The following is a 22,575-nucleotide window of genomic DNA, read 5'->3' on the forward strand; positions in this document are numbered from 1 at the left end:
GAGCTGATCCGAAGAGATTTAATTAGTTTGAGGTACCACAAGGATCTCATTACGAGGGGGGCATGCCTTTGAGCACAGACCTTCTGCTTCCTACAAAGCTACTGCCTGGAGAACACCCCATGGTGCGCTGGAAGTGAGGTCATGCCTTTGGAGTCATTTCATCTGATTGAAGAAACTCTCTAGCCCACCATGATGAAGAAAACCAAAATTTACTTCTAAACCTCAGCATCTCATTTCTAAACTCATGGTCACCTCTTGATCTATGTTCAAAACCTCAGCAATTTATGCCCATTTTTGAAATTTAACATCTTACCCTTTTCCAAATACATAAAAGGTCATTCTTCTACCCTATTGGGTGCTATGCAAAGATCTGAAAACCAGTATTTTAAGAATACTTCAGCCTACACTCTCTAAGCTGCCTAAAAGCATTGGTTTTCAGTATGGGGTCAATAGAAAACCCCCAAATAAACATGGAGGCGGAAAACTTGCAGCACAGCGGTACAGAAGTAGCTCTGTGAGCACTCACGTTCCTCAAGCCGGAGGTTCATGCTGAGTGTCAGCTACAAAAAGTGCTCCTCACAAACAGCAGGGGCTGCCTGTGGGACTTCAACATGACAAATGCATAGCTGACTCATGGGAGCAATTATAAAGGAAGAACACATGTGGCATAAAAAATTCTGGCATCATTGCCTATTAATACATGTTAAATCAAATGAGTCCCACTGATCGGTTTATTACAAAATCAATAACTAAAGCTCTCTTCCTCCCTCCCTCCCTCCCTCCAAACTACACGTGAAATCCTTCTTATAGACTCCCGTTCTCTAAAACCTTTTTCATGACCTCTTATTAAATTCAACTCTCTAAACATATTTTTAAGGAAACAATTACATTAAAGCTACATTGACAAAGCTTTCCATACTGATTATACAAATCATTTCTCATCACAAAAATATTTATTTATATTCGAGATCTTGCTTTTAAATGCATTGCTGGTCTTGTTTAAGAAAAATTTAAATCACAACAAAATGGGATGAACAAGCCATTTGTAACTTACCCTCCCACCCTAAGGAGGTTATCAGACCCTCTGAAACCCCTGTTTTCCCTGGAGAACAAACAGCAATAACTCCCATTTTTTTTAAAGCAATTCTCTATGACGTGCTACCAAAGCACAAGCAGCATTTGCAATACTTACTGAATGTTTCTCCTGCTGGCCCATAACTCCATGGTTAGCTGGGATTGCTAGTGGTTTCATAATGAAGAAACATATGCAGAACTGAATTTACACATCATGTACCAATCTCTCATGGAAGGCAAGTCACCCTCTACAGTATTAAATTCAAAGAAAGAAGGGAAAAGAAAAAAAAAATAGGGAGGAGGAGGAGACCGAGCTGCAGCTTAAAGTGTCACTACTGGTAAGCTCTGAAACCACTCACACTTGTAGACCAGAAAAGAAATCCGAACGACAGTATTTGTCTCCATTTTTATAACACTGAAACTCAAACCATCTCAGGCTATGACAAGACTGAGGAAACCTTACAAAGCTCTCACTCTTCCGAGAGAACAAGATAATTTCTGAGATTGAAGAAACAAGAGGCAAAAGAGGGGAAAAAAAAAAAAAAGCTAAAATGGCTGACTGCACACAGACTCCCCTGAAAAAGGCTTAGATACAGAATTCTATTAGGCAGGGTGGTATAAGAACCAGTCTGTGACATTCAGCCAAGCATTGTTAATACTCTTGTTTCATTTGCAATCACACAGACAGACCCCTCCAACCAAGCAAAAAAGAAAAAGAAAGAAAAAATCAGGGCAGAGCATGTGAATCGGGACCTCCTCCCTAGCTGCTAATGATGCTGAGAGTGGTGACCAGTGATCTCAGTCCCACTCCACTAACCAAGTTTGCACAATTAATCTTAGCAGCATGACACTGATGGACATTTAATTTAATGATGTCTGTCCCTCACACACTCAACACAAGCATGATTGCTAGCAAGAGTCACTAACAGAAACACAGCACATGCACACACACAATCTCAAGAATCATGAGTCTGAATGCAATACACCAATATAATTACATTATTGTGCTTACTTTGGAGGACCATGGCTGCAGGCAGTTGGCATAGCAACGCACAAGGAAAGCCATTTCCTGGGTAGAGAGAAAGCTTCCTTTTCTAAATAAAAAATTCCTCTTAGGAAACAAACGGCATTGCTGCTTCCTGCAGAAAGCAAGACACTGTCTCTTAACCTGCAAGGCTCACACTCAATGCAGTTCTAGTGATGTAAGTGGATTTCTCTCTCACCCTCCCTCTCCCTATATACACTGAAATCTTCAGCTCAAATGGTACACACATTCCTTAAGACTCGCCCCCTCCTCTACTTAACCATTTCACTCATTAAGGTAGCCATGGACAATCCAAATAAAGTAACAAGCGCTTGCCTGTCTTCTATCAGCAGCTGGAGGTTAAGCAAGTCTCAGAGGGATGGAATCCATTGATTGCTGACTCCAAATAATATCACTGAAGACAGGGTAGGAAAACGGAGCAAGGACTTTCTTGAACAGCTCTCAACTACAATTTTTTTTTTTTACCAAGGTGAAGATAAAAGAATAGATGGGACTGCTTACCTACCCTCACTGTGCCAGAGCAAACAAGTAGCTACCAAAAAAATTACAAAAAGAACATTTTAACAGGCTTTGTATAAATTTAGAAGATGTGATTTTCACAAACACCCATACATATCCACACACAGTGCACCTTGCCAATATAAAAAATACATTCATTCAGGGTATGCCTTTAAGAAGCTAAATCAAATCTTTTTTAGGAGTTAGAGAGTTTAAATGAATGAAGATTGGTTGTTATAAATATTAAGCATGTAATTTTTTTTTTTTTTACTTAAGTTATCAGGTCATGTGAGTTGGTAAGGAAAAGGACGTGTTAACTCTGAAACACTGGACAGTTTCTCATAGCCGGATCCCTTTATAAGTATATTGAGAAAAATCTATGTGAAAGATCTAGCTTTGATCATCATTACTAAGGGAATCTGGGGGTTGCCAGTGCTTGCTAACTTTCTTCTGTGTCTAGCTCCCTAACATTGCCTCCATACTATCCATTGTCCTTTCCCCACTCATATATGAGAGCCTATTAACTCCACCCCATTATTCTATATCTTCTTCCTATTCATCCCCACTATACCTTTCAACCACTTCTTATGTTATTTTGTTTCCACATATACCTAATCCCTCCACTTTTAAGTATAATCAAATCTCTGCCAATTCTAACACAAACCATAGCAACAATCCAGAAACCATCTCTCTACCCTAGATCTTCTCAAAGTCTAGCTTGTTACACCCAGTTTACAACCAATCTTGACTACTTTGGTTTTCCCCATTTCCCCATAGCATACATTTCTCAAAAAAGGGCAATCTCTGGGTTACTCTCAATATATCCATTCTTCATGTCCGATACAAAAAAATATCACATCGATTAAATTCTCTACCTTTTCTCAAATATGGATTTTTCTTCATCTCTGCTATCCTCTCACCCCAGTCATTATTTATGGCCTTGGAAATTGCAAAAGCCTCCTTATTGAACTGCCTGGGATCTAGTTTAACACCCAGCCTTTAACGTACTACTTGACATCTTTTAAAAACTGAGATCTGAAAACTCATCTTTTGGATCTCCTTTCTAGTGACAGCTCATCAATGTTTCCATTGTTCTTGACAGACTGCATGTAACATCACAACCTGCAGTTGCTCAATTTTCAGAACTTAGACCAAAAGTCACACTCACCATCTGCCTCTAGGTTGCCTGGGTTGCTCTTCTTTTCTTGAATGAGCTGAAGAATCTTTGTTCATGTTATTTGCAATGCTAAAAACTCCTCCACTTCACTTTTCCTTTGCTACCTGATGACTCCCATTCTCCTCTATAAACAATTTTTAATTGATTTCAACGTTACCGTGATGCTATGTGTCATTTCCCTGAGCTTATTACAATTACTTAGATTTTACATTTAATCATGAAATTATTTTAAGCAGCTTGTGTCAGCTTCTCCTACTTTAAGCTCCATGGCCCATGCTATATGCCATTGTATCTAGAATGGCACATGCATATCACAGACACTCACACCTTTTTTGAATGAGTAAAATCTCTAGTAACTAGGAGTGAACCCTGACAATATCCTGTTTGATCTGTAAATCAGTTCCTATCAAAATTTTAGGGATATGGGGCCAGAGCAATAGCTCAGCGGTAGGGTGTTTGACATGCATACAGAAGACCCAGGAAGAATGGTAGTTCAAATTGCGGTATCCCATACAGTCCCCTGAGCTTGCCAGGAATAATTCTGAGCACAGAGCCAGGAGTTAACCCCTGAGTTTTTGGGTGTGACCCAAAAACCAAACCAAAAACCAAAAATAACAACAACAACAACGAAAAAATTCAAGAAGTGTCTAGGAGAAATTACTTCCCTAAGATAAATCTAGTAAAGAACTCTTATCCAACATATATATACATTTTTTTTAATTTTTTTGGCCACACCCAATGACACTCAGGGGTTACTCCTGGCTATGCGCTCAGAAATCGCTCCTGGTTTGAGGGACCATATGGGACGCTGGGGAATTGGTCCGTCCTAGGCTAGCATGCACAAGGCAAACACCTTACACCCTGCGCTGTTGCTCTGACCCCTAAGAGAAAATTTTTTTACCTAAGGAAATTACTAAAGACCTTAACAGATAATGCAGTAAGTACCAAAGATTGTAAATACACATATAAAAAGATACTTCCAATAATATAGTATTGAGGAACTGCATGTCAAAAACAATCAGATGATACTATGTGTCTATAAAAAGTCAAAATTCAAAATACTAACACCAACAGCTGTTGAGTTCATGGAACAGAGCTCTCTCACACTGCTGCTGAGAATGCAAACTGGTAGAAGCCAATATGGCTGTTTCTTACAAAAAGACCCATACTCTTACTATAAGATTAAACTCCTTGATTTTTAAGAGAATTCTGTATAGTACAGTATGCTTACGGTGAAATTTCAAATCAATCATGCTACCCTCTAGTAGATGAATAAATAAACAAACTTTGGTACATCAAAACAATGATATAGGGGCTGGAAAGATAGCACAGCGGTTGTTTGCCTTGCAAGCAGCAGATCCAAGACCTAAGGTGGTTGATTCAAATCCCGGTGTCCCATATGGTCCCCCGTGCCTGCCAGGAGCTATTTCTGAGCAGATAGCCAGGAGTGACTCCTGAGGACAGCCAGGTGTGGCCCAAAAACCAAAAAAAAAAAAAAAAAAAAAAAAAAAAAAAAAAAAACCAAACCAAAAAAACAATGATATAATATTCTGCAATAAAACAAATCAAGTCATGAAAAAAAACTGGAGAAACGTTAAATGTATATTACTTTTCTTTATTTTTCTTTTTTGGGCCACACCCGTTTGATGCTCAGGGGTTACTCCTGGCTAAGTGCTGAGAAATTGCCCCGGCCTGGGGGGACCATATGGAACACTGGGGGATCGAACCGCAGTCCTTCCTTGGCTAGCGCTTGCAAGGCAAACACCCTACCTCTAGCGCCATCTCACTGGCCCCTATATTTTTTATTTTTTTGGTTTTTTTGGATCACACCCGGCAGTGTTCAGGGGTTACTCCTGGCTCTATCCTCAGAAATCGCTCCAGGCAGGTTTGGGGGAACATATGGTATGCCAGGATCAAACCAGTCCTTCTGCATGCAAGGCAAACGCCTTACCTCCATGCTATCTCTCCGGCCCCTGTATATTACTTTAAAAAAAAAATCAGTGAGAAAAGGTTAACGACTGTATGATTCCAAATATGTGACATTCTGAAAACAGCCAAAGTATTTAAACATTGTTTTGAAAAAGAATTCAGTTGTAGTCAAAAATGGGGGAAATAAATAAGCAGAACAGAGGATATTTAAGAAAATAAAAATAGACCGAACTCTGCTGGATCTCAGATGCCAGCACCCTTCTGCCTCTCTACTCTGCTGTCCTGCATTTTCGGCCTGATTTCACCCTTGGTGCGGCCCATCAGCCAGCCTGCTTTCCTGTGAGCTTTCCGGGGAGTCTGCTTCCCGTGAGCCTTCCATGGAGGTGAGTCGACACGCCCAGAAAGGGAGGAGCCACTGAACTTCGCTGGATCTCAGATGCCAGCACCCTTCTGCCTCTCTACTCTGCTGTCCTGCATTTTCGGCCTGATTTCACCCTTGGTGCGGCTCATCAGCCAGCCTGCCTTCCTGTGAACTTTCTGGGGAGTCTGCCTTCCCGTGAGCCTTCCTTGGAGGTGAGCTGACACGCCCAGAAAGGGAGGAGCCACCGAACTCTGCTGGATCTCAGATGCCAGCACCCTTCTGCCTCTCTACTCTGCTGTCCTGCATTTTCGGCCTGATTTCACCCTTGGTGCGGCCCATCAGCCAGCCTGCTTTCCTGTGAGCTTTCCGGGGAGTCTGCCTTCCCGTGAGCCTTCCATGGAGGTGAGTCGACACGCCCAGAAAGGGAGGAGCCACTGAACTTCGCTGGATCTCAGATGCCAGCACCCTTCTGCCTCTCTACTCTGCTGTCCTGCATTTTCGGCCTGATTTCACCCTTGGTGCGGCTCATCAGCCAGCCTGCCTTCCTGTGAACTTTCTGGGGAGTCTGCCTTCCCGTGAGCCTTCCTTGGAGGTGAGCTGACACGCCCAGAAAGGGAGGAGCCACCGAACTCTGCTGGATCTCAGATGCCAGCACCCTTCTGCCTCTCTACTCTGCTGTCCTGCATTTTCGGCCTGATTTCACCCTTGGTGCGGCCCATCAGCCAGCCTGCTTTCCTGTGAGCTTTCCGGGGAGTCTGCCTTCCCGTGAGCCTTCCGTGGAGGTGAGTCGACACGCCCAGAAAGGGAGGAGCCACTGAACTTCGCTGGATCTCAGATGCCAGCACCCTTCTGCCTCTCTACTCTGCTGTCCTGCATTTTTGGCCTGATTTCATCCTGGGTGCGGCCCATCTGCCAGCCTGCCTTCCTGTGAGCCTTCCGTGGAGGTGAGTCGACACGCCCAGAAAGGGAGAAGCCAGAGGAGCACGGTTGCTCCGCTCCCCTTCACAACGGTGCACAGCATTTAGCCAATGAATACAATCACAACACGTAGAAAAACACGCAGTACTAGTGTGACAATGGGGAAACAACATGGGCCAGTGCCAGACATAGAGAATGAAGATGGCAACTCTGATGACTTGAACATGATCAACCACCTAGTCAGTCTCTCAGATAAGGAGTTTAGAGTTGCAATATGGAACATGTTCAAAGAACTCAAACAAAGTATAGAAGAGAAAACTAAAAAGAATCAGGAGAATATGAAGATAGAAATGAGAAAACTCCAAACGGAAATTTCAGATCAAATAACAGGTCTGAGAAACTCAGTAGATGAATTGAAGAAAAACATGTTTGAGATTTCCCACAGGTTAACAGCAGCTGAGGATAGAATCAGTACACTGGAAGATGAGATACATAACAATTACATACAGCAGAAGAAATTGGAAAAAAGCCTCAAAGCAAATGATCAAACAATGGAAAAATTACTCAAAGAATGGGAACAGATGAAAATAGAAGTCTATGATAAGCTCAACAGAAACAACTTAAGAATCATTGGAGTCCCAGAGACTCAGGAAGAAAATCTCCGGGAAGAATCAACAGTCAAGAACATCATTAAAGAGAAACTACCAGAGATAATGAATACATGTGATCAAATCCTGCATGCCCGAAGAGTGCCAACTAAAAGAGACCCCAGAAAAAACACCCCAAGACACATCCTAGTCACAATGACGAATCCCATAGATAGAGACAGAATTCTGAAAGCAGCAAGATCGAAAAGAGAAATTACATTTAAGGGAACATCTTTGAGATTTACTGCAGACCTGTCACCAGAAACACTCAAGGCCAGAAGGCAGTGGTGGGACATAGTGACAAAACTCAATGAAATAAATGCTTCGCCTACAATACTGCACCCAGCAAAACTCACTTTTAGGTTTGAAGGAACAATACATAGTTTCACAGACAAACAACAGCTCAAAAACTTCACAGACTCAAAACCATTCTTAAAAGAAAAACTGAACGGCATACTTTAAGACAAAGCTTACCAACAGACACACCAAACTTTAATATAAAGATGGCACTAACTCCCAGGACAATTCTTTCTCTCAATGTCAATGGACTAAATGCACCAGTTAAGAGACACAGAGTGGCTAAATGGATCAAAAAACTCAATCCAACCTTCTGCTGCCTACAAGAAACGCACCTGAATAGTCAGAACAAACATAGACTCAAAATAAAAGGCTGGAGGAAAATCATCCAAGCAAACAACACCCAAAAAAAAGCAGGAGTGGCCATATTAATATCAGATGATGCAAACTTTATACTTAGGAAAGTAGTAAGGGACAAAGATGGACATTTTGTATTAATCAAGGGATATGTACAGCAGGAAGAAATCACCCTCCTAAACATATATGCACCGAATGAGGGGCCAGCAAAATATTTAATACAACTGTTGACAAATCTGAAAAATAATATCAATAACAACACAATAATTGTGGGAGACCTCAACACGGCATTGTCAACACTAGACAGGTCAACCAGACTGAAACCCAACAAGAATATACTAGACCTGAGGAGAGAAATGGAAGTAAGAGGCCTAGTAGATATATACAGGACACTCCACCCCCAGAGGCCTGGATACACATTTTTCTCTAATGTACATGGGACATTCTCTAGGATAGACTACATGTTAGCACACAAAACATATCTCCATAATATCAAGAGGATAGAAATTTTGCAGGGTGCCTTTGCTGACCACAAAGCCCTGAAATTATATATAAACTACAAAGGGACACAGAAGAAAAATTTTAACACCTGGAAGTTAAATAGCCTCATACTGAATAATCAGTGGGTCCGAGATGAAATCAAAGAGGAAATCAAAACCTTCCTGAAAACAAATGACAATGGAGAAACAATTTATCAGAACCTATGGGACACAGCAAAAGCAGTACTGAGAGGAAAATTTATAGCTTTGCAAGCACACATCAGGAAAGAAGAAGGGGCATACCTGAATAGCTTAATGACGCAGCTCATAGAATTAGAAAGTGCTCAACAAAAGGATCCAAAAATAGGGAGGCAGAAGGAAATAACAAAGCTGAGAGCAGAAATCAATGAAGTGGAAACCAGAAAAACCATCCAAAAGATCAACGAAAGCAGAAGTTGGTTCTTTGAAAAAATAAACAAGATTGATAGACCACTGGCAAAACTAACAAAGAAAGAAAGAGAGAGAAACTTGATAACTCGTATTAGGAATGAAAAAGGAGAGATCACTACTGATATGGTAGAGATTCAAAGGGTAATCAGAAACTACTTTGAGAAACTCTATGCCACTAAAAATGAAAACCTGGCAGAAATGGATAAATTTTTGGAATCTTATAATCTTCCACGATTGAATGAAGAGGATGTAGCATATCTAAACACACCCATTACTATTGAGGAAATTAAGAAAGTAATCAAATGTCTGCCCAAAAACAAAAGCCCAGGCCCAGATGGATTTACTAATGAATTCTTTCAAACCTTTCAAGAGGAACTACTACCAATCCTGGCAAGACTCTTTCATGAAATTGAAAAAACAGGAAAACTTCCAAATAGCTTTTATGAAGCCAACATTACCTTGATACCTAAACCAGACAGAGATGCTACGAAAAAAGAAAATTACAGACCAATATCGCTGATGAATGCAGATGCAAAGATCTTCAACAAAATCCTGGCAAATAGGATTCAATGCCTCATTAAGAAGATCATCCACTACGATCAAGTAGGTTTCATTCCAGGAATGCAAGGCTGGTTTAACATCCGTAAATCTATCAACATAATACACAACATCAACAGCAAGAAAAATAAAAATCACATGATCATATCAATCGACGCAGAGAAAGCATTTGACAAGGTCCAACACCCATTCTTGATCAAAACTCTCAGCAAGATGGGAATGGAGGGAACCTTTCTCAATATAGTTAAGGCCATCTACCACAAGCCAGAGGCAAATATTGTCCTCAATGGAGAAAAACTGAAAGCCTTTCCTCTAAATTCTGGCACAAGACAAGGCTGTCCTCTCTCACCACTCCTATTCAACATAGCACTGGAAGTACTCGCTATAGCGATTAGGCAAGAAAAGGATATCAAGTGAATCCAGATAGGAAAGGAAGAAGTCAAGCTCTCACTGTTTGCAGATGACATGATACTCTACTTAGAAAACCCCAAAGACTCTATCAAAAAGCTTCTAGAAACAATAGACTCATATAGCAAGGTGGCAGGCTACAAAATTAACACACAAAAATCAATGGCCTTCCTATACACCAATACTAATAAGGAAGAAATGGACATTAAGAAAACAACTCCATTCACTATAGTGTCACACAAACTCAAATATCTTGGAATCAACTTGACTAAAAATGTGAAGGACCTATACAAGGAAAACTATAAAACTCTGCTCCAAGAAATAAGAGAGGACACGCGGAAATGGAAGCATATACCCTGCTCATGGATTGGCAGGATTAACATCATTAAAATGGCAATACTCCCCAAAGCACTGTACAGATTTAATGCGATCCCCCTAAAGATACCCATGACATTCTTCAAAGAAGTGGACCAGGCACTTTTGAAATTTATTTGGAACAATAAACACCCTCGAATAGCTAAAGCAATCATTGGGAAAAAGAATATGGGAGGAATTACTTTCCCCAACTTTAAACTTTACTACAAAGCAATAGTTATCAAAACAGCATGGTATTGGAATAAAGACAGGCCCTCAGATCAGTGGAATAAGCTTGAATACTCAGAGAATGTTCCCCAGACATACAATCATCTAATTTTTGATAAAGGAGCAAAAAATCCTAAATGGAACAAAGAAAGCCTCTTCAACAAGTGGTGTTGGCAAAACTGGGTAGCCACTTGCAAAAAATTGAACTTAGACCCCCAGCTAACATCATGTACGAAGGTAAAATCCAAATGGATTAAAGACCTCGATATCAGCCCCAAAACCATAAGATATATAGAACAATACGTAGGTAAAACACTCCAGGACATTGAGGCTAAAGGCATCTTCAAGGAAGAAACTGCACTCTCCAAGCAAGTGAAAGCAGAAATTAACAGATGGGAATATATTAAGCTGAGAAGCTTCTGCACCTCAAAGGAAATAGTGCCCAAGATACAAGAGCCACCCACTGAGTGGGAGAAACTATTCACCCAATACCCATCAGATAAGGGGCTAATCTCCAAAATATATAAGGCACTGACAGAACTTTACAAGAAAAAAACATCTAATCCCATCAAAAAATGGGGAGAAGAAATGAACAGACACTTTGACAAAGAAGAAATACAGATGGCCAAAAGACACATGAAAAAGTGCTCCACATCACTAATCATCAGGGAGATGCAAATCAAAACAACGATGAGATACCACCTCACACCCCAGAGAATGGCACACATCACAAAGAATGAGAATAAACAGTGTTGGCGGGGATGTGGGGAGAAAGGAACTCTTATCCACTGCTGGTGGGAATGCTGTCTAGTTCAACCTTTATGGAAAGCGATATGGAGATTCCTCCAAAAACTGGAAATCGAGCTCCCATACGATCCAGCTATACCACTCCTAGGAATATACCCTAGGAACACAAAAATACAATACAAAAACCCCTTCATTACACCTATATTCATTGCAGCTCTATTTACCATAGCAAGACTCTGGAAACAACCAAGATGCCCTTCAACAGACGAATGGCTAAAGAAACTGTGGTACATATACACAATGGAATATTATGCAGCTGTCAGGAGAGATGAAGTCATGAAATTTTCCTATACATGGATGTACACGGAATCTATTATGCTGAGTGAAATAAGTCAGAGAGAGAGAGAAAAACGCAGAATGGTCTCACACATTTATGGGTTTTAAGAAAAATGAAAGACATTCTTGCAATAATAACTTTCAGACACAAAAGAGAAAAGAGCTGGAAGTTCCAGCTCACCTCAGGAAGCTCATCACAAAGAGTGATGAGTTTAGTTGGATAAATAACTACATTTTGAACTGTCCTAATAATGAGAATGTATGAGGGAAATTGAGAACCTGTTTAGAGTACAGGCGGGGGTCGGGTGGGGAGGAGAAAGACTTGGGACATTGGTGATGGGAATATTGCACTGGTGATGGGTGGTGTTAAAAAAAAAAAAAGAAAAAGTATAAAAGATGCACTACAATTTAGTATTAAAAAAAAAAAAAGAACACATGTAGTTATGATAATGTGTTAGCAGATATAAAATCTTTGTTTCATATTATAAAGTATATGTGCTAATATATAAGAGTTACAGTTTGTAATTAATCACTTTAGGTGCTAAAAAAAAAAAAAGAAAATAAAAATATTCTATGTTGATAATTATAAAGCATTTACTATTTTGTCTAAACTCAAATTGTACAGTGTCAAAAATGAATGCAATGGTCAATTTTAATAGAGCAATGTGGTTCTTGCTGGGAAAAAATTGATCATTCCAGTATCTAAAGTTGATGAAGGGAGGCAGTATGTATGTTGAAGCAGGGTGTGTATGTAAAATCACTGACCTTTTCTCTATTAAAAAAAAAAAAAAAAAGGGGCCGGGCGGTGGCGCTCGAGGTAAGGTGCCTGCCTTACCTGCGCTAGCCTAGGAGACGGACCGCGGTTCGATCCCCAGGCGTCCCATATGGTCCCCTAAGCCAGGAGCGACTTCTGAGCGCATAGCCAGGAGTAACCCCTGAGCGTCACCGGGTGTGGCCCAAAAACCAAAAAAAAAAAAAAAAAAAAAAAAAAAAGGTCTCAAAAGGTGAAAACAATCTAATTTTCTTCTATAAATAAATAGGCAAACAAAATTGGTACATATAATGAGATATTATTCAGGGTTAAAAATCAATAAAATTGGGCCCGGAGAGATAGCACAGTGGCGTTTGCCTTGCAAGCAGCCGATCCAGGACCAAAGGTGGTTGGTTCGAATCCCGGTGTCCCATATGGTCCCCTGTGCCTGCCAGGAGCTATTTCTGAGCAGACAGCCAGGAGTAACCCCTGAGCACCGCCGGGTGTGGCCCAAAAACCAAAAAAACAAACAAATAAATAAAGCTCTGCACAGAACATTATTAATAAAGGAGCAGAGGTACTAAACACTGTGGAAAAAAATCAATAAAATTAAGTTATAGGCTATATTCACGGATAAATTCTGAAGGTCCTATAGTAAGTGAAATGTCAGTCACAATCTCTCTATATATACATATATATGAGTATGTGTAGGAGTACAGTTGCACTATATATATAAGTAAAGATTCTAGTTATATAAAGTACTATGTCTAGTTAAATGCAGAGACAAAGTAGAATGATTACTGCTAAGGACCAGGGAAAGGAAGAACCACTAATGTTTCTGAAAAGGGATATAATTTCAGATTATGAAGGTAGAAAAGTTTTAAAGATTAATGATAATATAGCACTTAATATAAATGTACTTATAGTCATTTAACTATACACATAATTAATGTAATATTACACAGTTATAGTACCACAATAAAATAGCAAAATAAGGGGCCGGAGAGATAGCATGGAGGTAAGGCGTTTGCCTTTCATGCAGAAGGTCATTGGTTCAAATTCCAGCGTCCCATATGGTCCCCCGTGCCTGCCAGGGGCTATTTCTGAGCAGATAGCCAGGAGTAACCCCTGAGCACTGCCGGGTGTGGCCCAAAGACCAAAAAGAAAAAAAAAGTCCCTAAAATAGCAAAATAAGAACTACCCTTGTTCCATAAGCTAATGTGTCAAAAATTCCAAATTTTAAATCAAATTACCTATATGGAAATAACATTGACTTTGTATGTGAAGGTTTACAACACTGTCCTCTTTGGGAAAATGTGTCAGTTCTCTCAAGAAAGAAACTAATCTAATCAGGGAACCTGCAAAATGAAGTTAGAAAATCACACATCCTTGGGCATGGATGCTTTTCTGTGATGAGAACAGTGTGATTTCACTCACTACTTGGCTCCATGCCTACAACCGATATATCTTAAAACCTAGGCTTGCAGTACTAAAATTTTACAATTCATAATACCCTGTACATCAAATACAACTCTGCTAGTTTATAATATACAGGTACTGCTTATGAAATAAATGTAGGGCCAACAAGTTATTATAGGAGTTCAGTTGCTTGCCTTGTATATGACCAATACCAGTTCAATTTTCCAAGCTACATATATAGTCCTACTGGAAACAACAAGAAGTGATCCCAGAAAACAGATCAAGGGAAAAAGGGAATGGGGAGAGGGAGAGGGAAGGAGGGAGTCCCAATTACGTATTTAGGAAAGTCTCAATTATAGATTTTATACAAATACATAAAGTTAATAAAGTACAATCATTCTGAAGTAGCCATTAATCTGGGATATAAAATTTTATTCCTTTACTATGTTAATTTAGCAAGGTGTGTATATTAAATAGACCCAGCCAGAAGAGAACATGTGATACTTCTTGCACTATGCCAAAAACATCTAGTGACTTCTAAATTATCAGCAACCATAATCCCAAAGAGTTCACAACATAATTTTAAAAAGTTGAATTATGAGGCTGAGTGATTGTACAGCAAGTAGGGTGCTTGCTTTGCACATGGCCAACCTGGATTAAATCTCCCAATATTCCTTACAGTCCCTCCAAGCCTGCCAGGAATGATTCCTTAGTGCAGAGCCAAGAGTAACCCACGTATTGCTGGGAATTACCCACACAAAACCAAAACCAATCCCTCTAAAAAAATAAACATAATTCATTAAACTAAAAGAAAGCCTTTCCATCCTAAATTTAATCATTATATTCATTTATATTTTTCCATTAATCAATTAAAATTAATTTTAAATAGCTAGGTTTTTCAGCAATCACTAATTACATTTGTAACTAATGTGTTATTTATAATATTTTATAGTATCTATAGTATTTATTCATAGATATTAATGTGCTTTTTACATGTAATTAAGTTTATCAAAGCCCAAAAGAAGCAAGAAAAGTATGCATTCATCTTTTATCAAAAGTAAAGTGCATAAGATTATAAGAGTCAATGTTTTGCTAGAAATACATAATAGAACTCTAGGCTTTTATTATTATTTATGTTACTTATATGCTCTGCATTAACTTCTTCCCACTTCTCTCTTTCCAAAAGGAATACAGAGAATATTTGTGAAAGTAACAAAAATATTTTATTTGTTGATACCTGAAAACAGAAAATTTTACAGGTTTGATTCCTTATGTCATATTGTCCACCTAAGAAATGACCTTTTAAAAATGCCATTTTATATATATAAGTAATAAAATAATAATAAAAAATAAAATTAAAGTAATAAAAATTAAAAGCACTAACCAATGTAAAAAAAAGTTGTTATACCAGATTCTTGTTTTATTTTTTTTGTTTGTCCCTAAATATAATATTCTCAATCATTAACACTATGACTTCTTTCCAAAAGAAAATCTACCACATTCCTTTTGTAATTCAATCCTGTATTTCAGACATGCTCTTCCATACTGAGCATATCCTAACAGGTCCTCCATACTTTCCAAAGCAATTCAGGAGAAAACCTACAAAAGAATTTTAGTTTTTCTACTTTAACCCAATACAAAATGAACACCAAGTTCATTATTTGAATGAACAAAACAAAAAGCTAATTATTTATACAATTGCTAACACAAAAAACCAAGTAAGTATTTGAGTTCAATCTAAATAAAAACTTGAGAAATACTATGTTGCTTGAATTGGCAATTCAATCTAGTAGAGTACCACAAGACCTCTCAGACATACACCAAATTTATATTACAAGGAAATCTGTTGTCTATTTTTCCTTAAAATGTTTATGACAATAAAATTTTCATTGGGCCTAACTAATAATTTAAAAAATTAATGTAATATTATATCCATCATAAATACGCTTAATATTCATTGCAACATGCAAGAAAAATGTAAAAGATAGCGTGACATAAAAACATGTTCAAAAGTTTCATCGGGACCATGGAGAATGACTCAGGGGTTGCACACACTGGTATGCCTGGAGCCCAGAGTGGGTCTTATGCCAATAAACTTCTGGGGTGAGGCCTTCTTTTAATCAGGCCAAGAATTCTTTTTCCCATTTTCCCCATATTTTGCTGGGCCTATGCAAACAATGACGATTACCACTTTCACACCTTTACTATTGTATTTTTTTTAACACTTATCTTTTAAGAAAAAAAAAACAGCTTACTGAACTTTAAAATAAAATAACTGTAATAGAATGCCTATCTCGAATACAGGCAGGGGATGGGAAGGAGGCAGTGGGGGCATTGAGGGTGGAATAGTTGCACTGTTTGTGACAGAAAACCAACTATAATCATTTTGTAATCATGTGCTTAAATAAAAAATTAAAAAAAAAACAATGTTGAAATATATCTTTGGCCCTATAAAAAATAAATATCAGAGTATTAAAAAAAACATGTTCAAAAGCAAAATGCACTTTTAGGATGAACATTTGTGAAGAATGAATAGTTTTCACAGAAATTTAACAAAGCTTATTTCATTTCCTATAACCTTTTTTAAAGGAAGGTTTCATGCATGGGAAGGAGAGCAAGAATAGTGGTAAAGTACCTGTTTACAGTGATCTGGCACTAGTTCCTGGTACCACATATGGTTCCCTGAAAACCATAAGGAGAATACCTGAGCCCTGACAACCTCTCTGGTTGTGGGTTAGCCCTTTTTTCCACAACTAAAAGGTCATTTTAACATTATGTTTTAAGAGCTAGAGCTCTTGAACACCAGGAAGTAATTTTACTAGTTCCAGGTGCAAGAATTTGCCACTGAGTTCCCTTCTGTGGTATTTTATAAAAGCAACACCTATATAAACAGAAAATTACTATCCTTATTACTAATTTGACATAAAATATTATTACAATGTTTGCACAAGCATAAGATCTGTTTGTTGTTCTCTTTCTAATATAAAGAATATTGATCCAAAGTAGAAAATGGGTTATGTGAAGGCAGAAACGATAATTTTTTAAATATCTTTATGTAAACACCATGATCACAAACATAATTGTAGTTGGGTTTCAGTCATAAAAAGATCACCCCCTTCACCAGTGCAAGGCTCCCACCACCAATGGCCCCATCACCTCCCTCCCCACTCCCATGCCTGTATTTGAAACAGGCTTCCTAACATTCCTCACTCAATGACATTGTTATGATAGTTCTCAGGGTAGTTATTTCTCTAACTGCACTCATTGTGGTGAGCTTCCTATCCTGAACCAGTCCTTCTGGCCCAAACCCTGAGAATTATTTCAATGTCTTTAAGTTTTCTTAAAACCCATAAATAAGTGAGACTATTCTGTGTCTATCTCTCTCCCTCTGACTTATTTCACTCAGCATTAGAGATTCCATGTACATCCATGTATAGGAGAATTTCATGACTTCATCTCTCCTGATGGCTGCATAATAATACTCCATTGTGTATGAATACCATAATTTCTTTAGAGAAACCATAATTTATCTGATATTTCAGCAACAAATTATGCTTAACACTACCAGTACACTATAACTGTTTAAAGAATAAATTTAAGGCGATTCCACTGAACTGAATAGGTAGAAACATTAGGCAGATTCTAGCAAATTTTTATTTAACAAGCAGGGAGACCTCGTTTGTAGAACGATTCAAGTGTTATATGTAAAGCTGACATAAATGACCAAAAATATCTTATGAACCAATGCAAAATGAATGCGACTAAACCCTACTAAAATCTTGGACCACATTATTAGATACAAAGTCTAGAGCAGGGACATCAGGAAGTTTGGCTGTAACAGAACTCGTGGAGTAGAATAAGTAACATAGCTGCTAGTAGAAAACATCATAACTAGGAGATTATAACTGTAATATCCAAAAAAAAGCAAAAATAAATGGGGTTCAAAAGACAATAAAGACGGTAGAGTATTTGCCTTGCACTAAGCAGACTGGGTTTAATCCCCGGCACTACATGAGGTCCCTGAAGCACCAAGAGAAGAGATTCCTGAGCACAGAGCAAGGAGTTAGCTCTGAGCACAGCCAAGTGTGGCATGTACCACCCCACCCACCCTGGCCCCCATCCCAAGCAATCAAACAAAAAAAGAACACAAAATCTTGATATGGTATTTAGGAAAGCTGCAAGTTATAAATGTTTAATCCAAAGAAGTCTAACTGAAAAGAAACTTTATCTAAAGACAGTTATGTGAAGATGAATGTGAATCCTTGTTCCTTAGTTACATGCCTAGAAAAAACTATAAAAAATTTATATAGACTTCATCTAAATATAGGGGAAAGGTTCCTTAATAAGTCTTTACCTACAATAAATACTGCAATGAGTTACTAAATTCTTCCTATGTACTAAGCAGTAGGGTACAATCTTGACACATACCATGTAACAACTATCATAAACATTAACAGTTAAGTATAATTAAAATCTTAAAGCAGAAGCTTCATGTCAGTAGTTATAGAAAAAAAGTTGTTTCACTAGGAGATTTGATGGGGAAGGTCCTAAAACCCCTCCCAGCTTTCCAGGTGTACAACTCGTCTAATCTAGTTACTTCCTAAAACACATGACATTGAGATTGGAAAGTGGGACTATTTTTTATTTTGGGGCCACACTAGGTGGTGCTCAACCATTACTCCTGGCTGTGCACTCAAAAATCATTCATGGGACCATATGGGATGCTGGGATTCGAACCACCGTCCATAGTCCTGGATCATCTGCATGCAAGACAAACCTCCTACCGTTGTGCCATCGCTCTGAAGGGGGTATTCTATTTATGACTGAAACCCAACTATAATCATGCTTGTAATCATTGTGCTTAAAGATTTTATATATTTTTTAAAAAAAGGCGGGACTATGATAGGGAACACAGAGATAGTCTACAGGGGTGGGCTATCCTGATGACATCTATACTTTTTATTTTGAGAAGAAATAATATTAAAATTTACCTACTTATAAAAAGATAGTAATGATGAGACAGTAGTTGAGATCTTTTTAATATCCTTAGTTAATGATTTAGAAGTTAATATAAATCAAAAAATTGCATATAACTAGACAAAACAGATTCTTTAATCTAAATAATTTGATGTTTTCAATATTATTAAGTATTATCAAAAAAATATTTTCTGGGGCCAGAAAAATAGCATGGAGGTAAGGAGTTTGCCTTGTATGTGGAAGGACTGTGGTTTGAATCCTGGCTTCCCATATGGTTCCCTGAGCCTTCCAGGAGCAATTTCTAAGCGTAAAGCCAGAAGTAACCCCTGAACGCTGTAGGGTGTGAGGCAAAACCCCCCAAAATTAAAAATAAATAAATAAAATATTTTCTGATACAGAAGCAGTAACATATAGTGCCTTCTCATCTCTAAATATTCAAAGTACTTTTGAAGAACTAGAAGGTATGTTCAACTCCCCCACCAGAATAAAAAAGTGGGGGGATGAAATACACTAAGCAACCAATAGCCATCCTTTTTATTTTTCAGTGAAAATTGTTTCTGCATTAATCTGGTAGTGTGAGGGGTCGTTTTCATGCACGAACATGCTGATCTTCTTTAGTCTTAGTGTGCTTAGCTCCTAACAGTGGGGACACCATCACTGAAAAGTTTAGACTACAGAAAGATTCAGTTGGAAAAAAAATGGAAAAAAAAAAAAAAAGCACAAGTCAACTGATATATTCCATAAGCATTCAACAAGGGTCAATAATATTATTTCTGAAACCATTAATTAAATAAGTTATAAATAGACTGTGAATGCAGCTGTGAATAAAAGTGGATCTGTCACTCCTAAAAATATTAACTAATGCTAATCCTGGGAGTTTGACACCAATGAATAGCCAAGACACTGCTGAGTATCTATGAAAGCTACATAAAAGGCATACAGTGGCATCTAAGATACCATCTATGGGCCTAGAAGATATCTCAAAGGGCTGAATAAAGTATGTACTGTGCTTATGGGAGGCCAGGGTTCAAGCCCTGACACTGCACACTGCATGGTTACCTGCGGGGAGCAACTCAACCAATGTGTCAGTCAAAAAGTAAAAGTTGTATGTAATGTGGGGTGTGTGAGTGTGAGAGTGTGTGTTAATGTGTGTGTTTGTGTGTATGTGTCACATTATTTGTTATCAAAGACAACTGATCGTTGAAGAACTTCATTTTGGGAGCCAGAGAAATAGTAAAGACCTGAAGGTGCTTGCCCTGTACAGCGGCAAATCTGTTTGATCGCGAGCACTGAATGTTCACCATGGTACTTATACAGAGCCAAGAATAAGTCTTGTGCACTGTTGGCTATTGCCCCCCGCAAAATTAATTTTTAACATTTTAATTTCTTAAATCCAATGTCTTCCAATAATTATAAAAATATTTAAGTTTTCATAGTGGTTTAATAATCTTTTTTCTAAAAGAAATGAAAGTATTTATAAATGGAAACATTAATCAATGGACTCCACTACCAAAATAGACTTGTGCCTGTATCTATGTTAGAATTAAATATATTCTAGGAAGGAAATGCTTCCAAGTAAATTTTTTTGGAAAATAATTAAATATAGAAGATTGTCTCAATATAGAAAATATCTTAGATGCCATGGAAATTTTTGAAATGTTCTCTTGAACAAGAATTCAGTCTACCAATAGACTCTATGAACTTAAGAAAAGTGACAGCATTTGATTTACTTCTCAAAAAAAAAAAAAAGAGTAAGAAACGCCCAATGTACACATCTAATTTATCTCATCTTACAAGGTAACTGTTGAAAAAGAAAAAGGCAAATAGAACATTTTAATGATTAATATTTTAGTTGCTCTTTAAAATTCTCAGTTATTACCATGCTGGTATCTTTAAGGGATACTAGAATAATTAACTATATATCTAACACCTATTACAATAGTTAGAATTATTTACAAATGACAAGATATTTTTCCCTTCATGGAAGATTGTATCTCCTGGTTGTGTCATCAAGTACATTTCTCAGTGTTAACACATGAAATTCCCTTGTGACCTGAATTTTACAGGAAATAATTTCTTTCAACACTATAAAGGCAAAATAATATCTAGTGGAGCAGAGATCAAATATATACAGATTTGTATATTTCCCCATGCCTACTGCCTCCCCAGTGGACTACTAAGACTAAAAACACCAAAATTGGAGACCTGGCAAACAGCCTGGTGAGAGAGCATCTGATTTGCGAGTGTGAGGGGATGAAGAGGTGAATCCCAGTCAAAACTCCACAAGTGCCCTGAATATGATCTGGGCTGCACTTCTGATTGGGCTCACCAGTCCTAAGAAAGCATACACCATCAGTAGCACACAAAAACTACCTGCATTAAGCATCACAACTAAAGTGTTTTATCCCAGGTAAGCAACACAACCAAGTGGTGGGCACCCAACAATCACACCTGTGAACACAACCAAGTATGCATTGCAACAACCAACAGGGAGTGTAAAATATGAATCAAAACTAATTAGGTGTTAATATTAAACTCAAACTACCAGGAAACATATGATATATGTGCATATAATAAAGGTCAAAAAACAGTATGAATAGAAAATGAGCCAAAACTTATCATGACCACCAACACCATCAAACATCATATGAACAGTTAAGACATTTTTCCAAGGCAAACCCACCATTTCAAATGTGGGGAACAGGAAACATTTCAGCCACTTTGAAAAGCAGCTCTAGCTATCTAAACATTTTGCATTAGTAGCTGTTGAGTGAATCCCAACCTGAAACTATAACCATAAGTAATAACTAGTAAGCCATGCTTTGTAATGAATAAAGGAACCAACCCATTAATATTTTATCATAAATAAAGCAAGTAGACAGAAAAGATAGAAGATGTCATCTTTTATTTGGAAAAACATACAACTAAAAAATATTCTAAGAGCATATACATCAAAGAATAAGTAAGGAGTTCTGAAAACAAGTATGCTTTAATTTCTAAGTTTATTTGCATATTTGTTTTACACATTCAAGCTCAAATGACTTAACAAATTAGTTATTTCTTTTCTTTTCTTTTTCTTTTTGTTTTTTTTTTGGGGGGGGCACACCCAATTATGCTCAGGGGTTACTCCTGGCTATGTGCTCAGAAATCGCTCCTGGCTTGGGGGACCATATGGGATGCAAGGGGATCGAACCATGGTCAATCCTAGGCTAGCGCCAGCCAGGCACCTTATCACTCTGGCCCCATAAATTAGTTACTTCTAACATCATTAACTACTAGTTTCTATAAAACATTGTCAACACTATTCATGTTGACATAATAATCATTTGGGGAGACCTGGGGAGAGGAACTGGTGACAAGGAAACTTAAAATTACTGGTAGTCTTATTGGTATAATTTAACACCAAAGTCCATTTTATTTTTAAATTACTATTCTGAGAAAAAATAACAAACGAACTTGGGTATAGCAGTGTAAATGTTAATATGGGTTACAATGTTGACCACAACAAACTCACCACTAAATTGTCACTTTTTGGCCAGAGGGATAGTACATGTGTAGAGCTCTT

At 38.0% G+C, this 22,575-nt stretch overlaps 1 protein-coding gene across 4 annotated transcripts in view; it reads right to left on the minus strand.

Annotated features, from left to right (window-relative positions):
* Positions 1-22,575, minus strand: part of RAPGEF2 (Rap guanine nucleotide exchange factor 2) — a 273,060-nt gene that overhangs the window by 94,970 nt on the left and 155,515 nt on the right. For 2 of the 4 annotated variants that reach the window (XM_049770222.1, XM_049770224.1), the window contains exon 1: positions 1,193-1,326. The exons of 1 other annotated variant lie outside the window; for it this stretch is intronic. In XM_049770222.1, the coding sequence (XP_049626179.1) occupies positions 1,193-1,252 (60 nt within the window). In that variant the 5' untranslated portion in view covers positions 1,253-1,326. Of the gene's footprint in view, positions 1-1,192; positions 1,327-2,086; positions 2,156-22,575 lie in introns of those variants that run through there. One more of the 4 variants, XM_049770223.1, reaches the window with a different exon arrangement.

Source organism: Suncus etruscus, chromosome 3, assembly GCF_024139225.1.
Source record: "Suncus etruscus isolate mSunEtr1 chromosome 3, mSunEtr1.pri.cur, whole genome shotgun sequence".
Classification (NCBI taxonomy): Eukaryota; Metazoa; Chordata; class Mammalia; order Eulipotyphla; family Soricidae; genus Suncus; species Suncus etruscus.